At 45.8% G+C, this 6,422-nt stretch overlaps 1 protein-coding gene across 1 annotated transcript; it reads left to right on the forward strand.

The window, feature by feature from the left end:
• Positions 1-291: 291 nt before the first annotated feature.
• Positions 292-2,285, forward strand: Mars2 (methionyl-tRNA synthetase 2, mitochondrial). Its single transcript, XM_021198757.1, has one exon. The coding sequence runs from the start codon at positions 402-404 to the stop codon at positions 2,160-2,162; it is 1,761 nt and encodes a 586-aa protein (XP_021054416.1). The 5' UTR covers positions 292-401; the 3' UTR covers positions 2,163-2,285.
• Positions 2,286-6,422: the final 4,137 nt, after the last annotated feature.

The following is a 6,422-nucleotide window of genomic DNA, read 5'->3' on the forward strand; positions in this document are numbered from 1 at the left end:
TGGCCTGGTTTGTGCCCTGCTATATGAAGGTTAATGAGTTTGGAAAATACCTCAATATAAAAATCTTGCCAACAAGTTCAGTCCAGAACCGATCAGCTCAGTTTAGATCCAGAGCAGATCGCAAAGAGTAAAACTGCACAACACACGGGACACACGCTCTTCTTTCCCCAACTGCCCTGACACGGAACCCACTAGCACACTACTCAAAAACTCCCGCCGGCCACCGGCCCCTGCGCGCTGCAGGAAGCCCGTGGAGGCGGGGGAGTTGTGGGCGGGGCCGCAGGAGTCACCGCTCGCCGTTCATTGGCTTCCGCGCCGGAAGCTGTGGTACCGTCGAGCTGCGCACGCGCCCTTTCCCGTGCTCGGGAACCCCGCCTCCCGTGCTGGGGCCGGCTGTCACCATGCTGCGGCGGTGTGCTCTCTGGGTGCTGCTGCGCACCCCGGCCCGCCGCGGCTGTCGCCGCTACGGTTCGTGCTCGCCCAGCGCTGGTGGCGACGCTGGGGAAGCGCGGGCCTACTTCACCACACCTATCTTCTACGTGAACGCCGCGCCGCACATCGGGCACCTGTACTCGGCGCTGCTGGCCGACGCCCTGTGCCGCCACCGTCGTCTCCGAGTTCCCGGCTTCGCGTCCACGCGGTTTTCCACCGGCACGGATGAGCACGGCCTGAAGATCCAGCAGGCGGCAGCCACCGCGGGCTTGGCCCCGATCGAGCTGTGCGATCGTGTGTCTGCCCAGTTCTTGCAGCTTTTCCGGGAGGCTGGAATCTCCTCCACGGACTTCATCCGCACCACGGAGGCTCGGCACCGTGTAGCGGTGCAGCACTTCTGGGGTGTGCTGGAGGCCCGGGGTCTGCTTTACAAAGGGATCTATGAAGGGTGGTATTGCGCCTCGGACGAGTGCTTCTTGCCCGAGGCCAAGGTTACTCGGCAGGTGGGTCCGTCCGGGGATCCGTGTCCTGTGTCTCTCGAGAGCGGACATCCTGTCTCCTGGACCAAGGAAGAAAATTATATTTTCAAGCTTTCTCAGTTTCGAGAACCACTCCAGCGGTGGCTTGGAAACAATCCTCAGGCAATCACACCGGAACCGTTCCATCAGGCAGTTCTTCAATGGCTGGAGGAGGAGCTGCCTGATTTGTCCGTTTCTCGAAGGAGTAGCCATCTACACTGGGGCATTCCAGTTCCCGGGGACGACTCGCAGACCATCTACGTGTGGCTGGATGCCCTGGTCAACTACCTTACTGTAGTTGGCTACCCAGATGCAGATTTCAAGTCTTGGTGGCCAGCCACCTCTCATATCATAGGTAAGGACATTCTCAAATTTCATGCTATTTATTGGCCTGCCCTTCTCCTAGGGGCAGGTTTGAGGCCACCACATCGCATCTATGTCCACTCGCACTGGACGGTGAGTGGCCAAAAAATGTCCAAAAGCTTGGGTAACGTGGTGGATCCCAGGACTTGCCTTGATCGCTATACTGTGGATGGCTTTCGCTACTTTCTCCTTCGGCAGGGCGTTCCCAATTGGGACTGCGATTACTATGATGAAAAGGTGGTTAAATTGCTGGACTCCGAGCTGGCAGATGCCTTAGGAGGGCTTTTAAACCGGTGCACTGCCTCCAGAATAAATCCTTCTGGAACCTACCCATCTTTCTGTGCTGCATGTTTCCCCAGTGAGCCAGGATTAACGGGGCCGTCAGTTCGTGTGCAGGCAGAAGACTATGCGCTTGTAACTGCAGTGGCCACTTTACCCAAACTGGTAGCGGGCTATTATAATGACTTTCAGATCTATAAGGCTCTGGAGGCGGTATCCAGCTGTGTTCGGCAAACTAATGGTTTCGTCCAAAGGCACGCACCATGGAAATTGACCTGGGAGAGCCCCGAGGATGCTCCCTGGCTGGGTACTGTGCTTCATGTGGCCTTGGAGTGCTTGCGAGTGTTTGGAACTTTGCTTCAGCCTGTTACTCCAAATTTAGCAGATAAGCTGCTGTCAAGACTGGGAGTCTCTACCACAGAGAGAGGCCTTGGAGAGCTCTACTTCCTACCTCGATTCTACGGACACCCGTGCCCCTTTGAAGGGAGAAAGTTGGGACCTGACACTGGGCTTTTGTTTCCTAGACTGGACCAATCCAGGACTCGGCTAGTGAAAGCCCACAGAACCTAGGAACTCAGCTCTTACTGATAGTAAAAGATCAAATGTATTCTTTTTGCATTTTTAAGTAAAAAGTCATGTTTAAAGAATATGTATCAAATGAGCACATAAACTATGTCCTTAAGAACAGAACGATTCAGGTCCCTAACCCAGTCCTTTTCATTTCTCAGCGCCATTAACCACTGTTCTTGTTAGCCAGTGTCTGCAAGAGAAGGATGGTTGAGAGCAGGACCAAGGTGCTGACCCTGTTCCTTCTCATTGCACCGTCTCCCAACCCAGGCTAATTTAACACAGCCCCTTCTTCAACTGAAACTAGGGTTGGAAGTCCCTGCCCTGCTTTTACAGGTCAGCCCTACTTTGTTAAACACAGAGTCTACTGTTAAAGAGTTTTTTATTTTTTTATTTCTTTTACCCTGAACTTTAGGAACCAGTGTCCTAGACTGTAGATGATTTTTGCCCATGCTGTCAGCCCAGTAGCTGTGCTTTGTAATACTACACTCCATCCAGCAGATGGCTCTGCTTGCACACATTGAGCTCCTTGAGAGTGTCCTTTCAGAAGACAATTATTTTCAGCTGTCTAATTCACAGAATTTTAGAATTGTACTGTTCCTCTTAAAGGATAACTTTGGAAACACTGATATTTTAACAACACAAAGACACTAGAATTCTAATTTTAAAACTACTAAAGTGACAAGTACAATAGGTAATAAGTAAATATGACAGGTTTATATGAAAAAACTATAAAGCTCTTGAGGTACACAGTATTACAGATAATAGTAACATGTTCATGTATGAAGCCCTTAAAAGGGTTGTATTCTCTTTATATTATTTCTTATCCACATACATAATTTACCTCATGATTATTTTTGATCAATCAGGATACATAATATAGAATGATATAATATTGTAATTAGTAAATTTATGTCAAAATAGTTTTTGTTGATTACCTCTCTTTGAGACAGGCTTTCACTATGTAATTTGTTATCATCAGTCTCCTGTCTCCACTTTTCAGGTGTTGGGATCACAGGGTGTGCCACCATGCCTGCCTTTTAACTTATTAAAGTGTGGTTGTAAGTACCGTCTTTACATCTGTTTGGTTACACTTATCGACAGTAATGTTGAAGGGAGAAAATGATCAGTGTTCAGAACTGTCAAGGATCCAGGGCTCTCTCCAAGGCTCCATTAAAGAACACTCAGAGAAGATGTTACAGTAACAGTTAGTGCAGTGATTGGGCGCCACAGTTTAAAATGAGCTTGCTTTGGAACATACATTTTAAGTATGGTATTAAGCAGAAAGCTCACTATGGAGTAAACAATTGTGCTGGAAGTTTCTCCAGACTTACTCTAAGTGCCACTATTCATCTCCAGTTTCTACTAATTATCAAAGTGACAGATTGTAGGTTGCTAGGGAGCACAGCATGGGAAGGTGAAGGACCATTTCCACAAGCTTTCCTTTGGACTCCTTATATCATTTTGTGCCTTAGATCATCCCAAGTCTCCATATCGCGTTCTCTACTTACCTGCTGAGACTAGTAGGGTAAACTACTGGGGTATAGGGCAGTCTCAGGACTATTTAATGATGCAAGGTGGTGTTTTCCAGAAAGTAAGACATCTGGAAAAGCAGTGAGATTCTATCCTCTCCTTTGGTGAACTCTTACTGCAGTGTTTTAGTTTGTGCCATGGACCCAGTGTCTTCCATGTCATTCCAGAAATGTTAGTACTTTATGTGGCATCTTTTGCTATGAGGCCCCCACCCCCACCCCAATAGTTTTGTGATTCTTACTTTTGGAGGTAGTATTACAGGAAGTGACAGCACAGCACAGCTCAGGTTTTTAAGGGCTTCACATTAGGAAGCTATGAGAATGGGATGGACCAAGAGCTTAGTGGTGGAGCACTAACCGAGCACGGAGGGACCCAGGTTCAGTCCTCAGTACTGCCAAACAACAGGTCTCACCTCTTCTGATTCCTGTCCTCTGTCTACAAAGTCATGTAAGAAGCAGTAGGTAACATTCATGTTAAATAGTATTACTGTGTATGTACTGAGAGGTATATTCTACATAAAACTGATTAGGCACTTTACAAATTGGAAAAACCTGTGGCTGTAAAAGCAGTAAGTAGACAGTCTCTGCACTAAAACCTCAGTCATTTTATAACATTTTATAAATAGGTTCTTTTCTTGAGAGCCTATGAGCTTTAATAAGTGCAGACAGGCTAATAGACTATGAAGCTGATGCCAGAGTGTTAAGTCTATTGGCTGGAAGTTGGGCCCTAGAGCACAAGCTTGTTTGATGGATTTTGTTTTGGTGAAGGTTCTAACTGTAATTACAATAGAGTTTTTTAGCCTTAGAAGTTCTGATATTGGTGTGGCTATTAGTTGATCATCTTGTAGGCTTCACAAAAGGATGACTCATGAAGCAGAAGTAGTGAGATGATGAAGATTATAGTAGGGATGGCTTCACGGAGCTCGTGCTCTGCCTCTGTCTACCCAGTATGTAGTGGCAATGTACTGCATTGGTGTTACCTTGAGTTATGGAGGAAGGCTCTTAGATAAGATGTGGCTAGTGAACACTGATGCTTTATGATAATTTATAATTGCCTTCTCATGGCAATTTCCCATCATCTGTAGTTCAGCTTCGTCTGTAGTTTCATCGTTTGAAATTTCTTGTGGTAGCTCTGGGTGTTATAAACTTTGGTGAGTTCTTACCTTGTCTTTCCCAAGTATTTGGAGACAGAACATGTGTTTGCAGCAAAGTTTTACCAGTTTGTGGGTAGGGAAGGAACTAAAGTCAGACTAGGGTACCCAAGAGCAGAAATTGTTGAAGACAGCCTTCAATTCTCCCCTAAAACTTTGAGTATGCACAGCTGATCCTGTCCTCTCTGCTGGAGCTTTGGATGGAACTGGGAAACTTAAACTTTTGTTTTAAAGTTTAAATATTTGTGTGTGTGTTTGTGTATAAGAATGAGAGCGAGAGCTAGAGTGGGGCGGGGAGTGGAGGAATGGATGGGTGTGTTTGTATTGCCTAGGTCAGGAGGTGGGTGGGGTGAGGTATGCGCCTCGCCTCCTTTGACTCAGTCTCTGGCTCCTGAGGAAGCCAGGCTGGCCGGCCTTCACGTACTCTGGAGACTCTCCTGTTTCTAGCCTCTGCTTCCTTCAGAGGAATTTGTACCACTTTCATCTAGGATCTGGGGATCAGAACTAGGGCTGGCAAGCTCAAAGGGTAAGCACGGGTAAGTGAGTGTGCACTTATTGAGTCATCTCCTTAGCTCCAGGAGTAGTGAGCTCCTACCAAGGAACATAGTGATTTGGTTAATATTTAAGAGCTAGAACAGTGACAATCGCATTAAGGTTGATTACTCATATTTTAAACTTCTATATTGTGTGCGGGTCTTATTTCTGGAGACAGCAGCAAAGCCCCAGCGTGACCTGCCGATAGCTATTTTAAGCAGAAGGGAAGAGATTAACCAATGTAAAGGTGAAATTGGCTTCTTTTTCTTAACTTCTTTGTAGTCTTGGGCTACCCAAAATTATGCCTTTGAATTCAAGGAACAATCTTATAGGAAAGAGCTGACCACCTGAAGCACTGTTTAGGGTTGTTATAAGTTTCATGATGAAGGACAGGACTACACTGTGGGTTTGATAACTGGGAACCCTTTGCTGCTTCTGTGTACCATTGTACACCACGCCCAGCTGGAATAGCATGATCTTAATTCACTAATTTAATTGAAACAACAAATTTCTTATTTTTATTTTCTTAAATTAGGTCCCTCCCTTGACACCCTCAATGGTCTCACTTTGTAGCCTTGGCTGTCTTGGTATTCACTATTTACATCAGCCTGGCCTTGAACTCACAGAGGTTCACTTGTCTCCCGAGGGCTGGAATTAAAGGCTTGTACCAATACTGATGGAATAATAAGCCCAATCAAATACTTTCTTTCATAAGTTACATCAGTCATGGTGTCTTATTAGAGCAATAAAAAAGTAAAACAACATATAAAAATAAAATAAGCCGGGCGTGGTGGTGCACGCCTTTAATCCCAGCACTCGGGAGGCAGAGACAGGTGGATTTCTGAGTTCGAGGCCAGCCTGGTCTATAAAGTTCCAGGACAGCCAAGATTATACAGAGAAACCCTGTCTCAAAAAATCCAAAAAAAAAAAAAAAAAAAAAAAAAAAAAAAAAATAAAACTTGCTGTTTGAGTTGCTGACTTCAGTTTGATTTTTAAAAAAGTTAAATGAACTGCAGTTTGGGATTAGATTAGAATTTCCAACAACT

This window comes from Mus pahari, chromosome 5 (genome assembly GCF_900095145.1).
Source record: "Mus pahari chromosome 5, PAHARI_EIJ_v1.1, whole genome shotgun sequence".
Taxonomy (NCBI): Eukaryota; Metazoa; Chordata; class Mammalia; order Rodentia; family Muridae; genus Mus; species Mus pahari.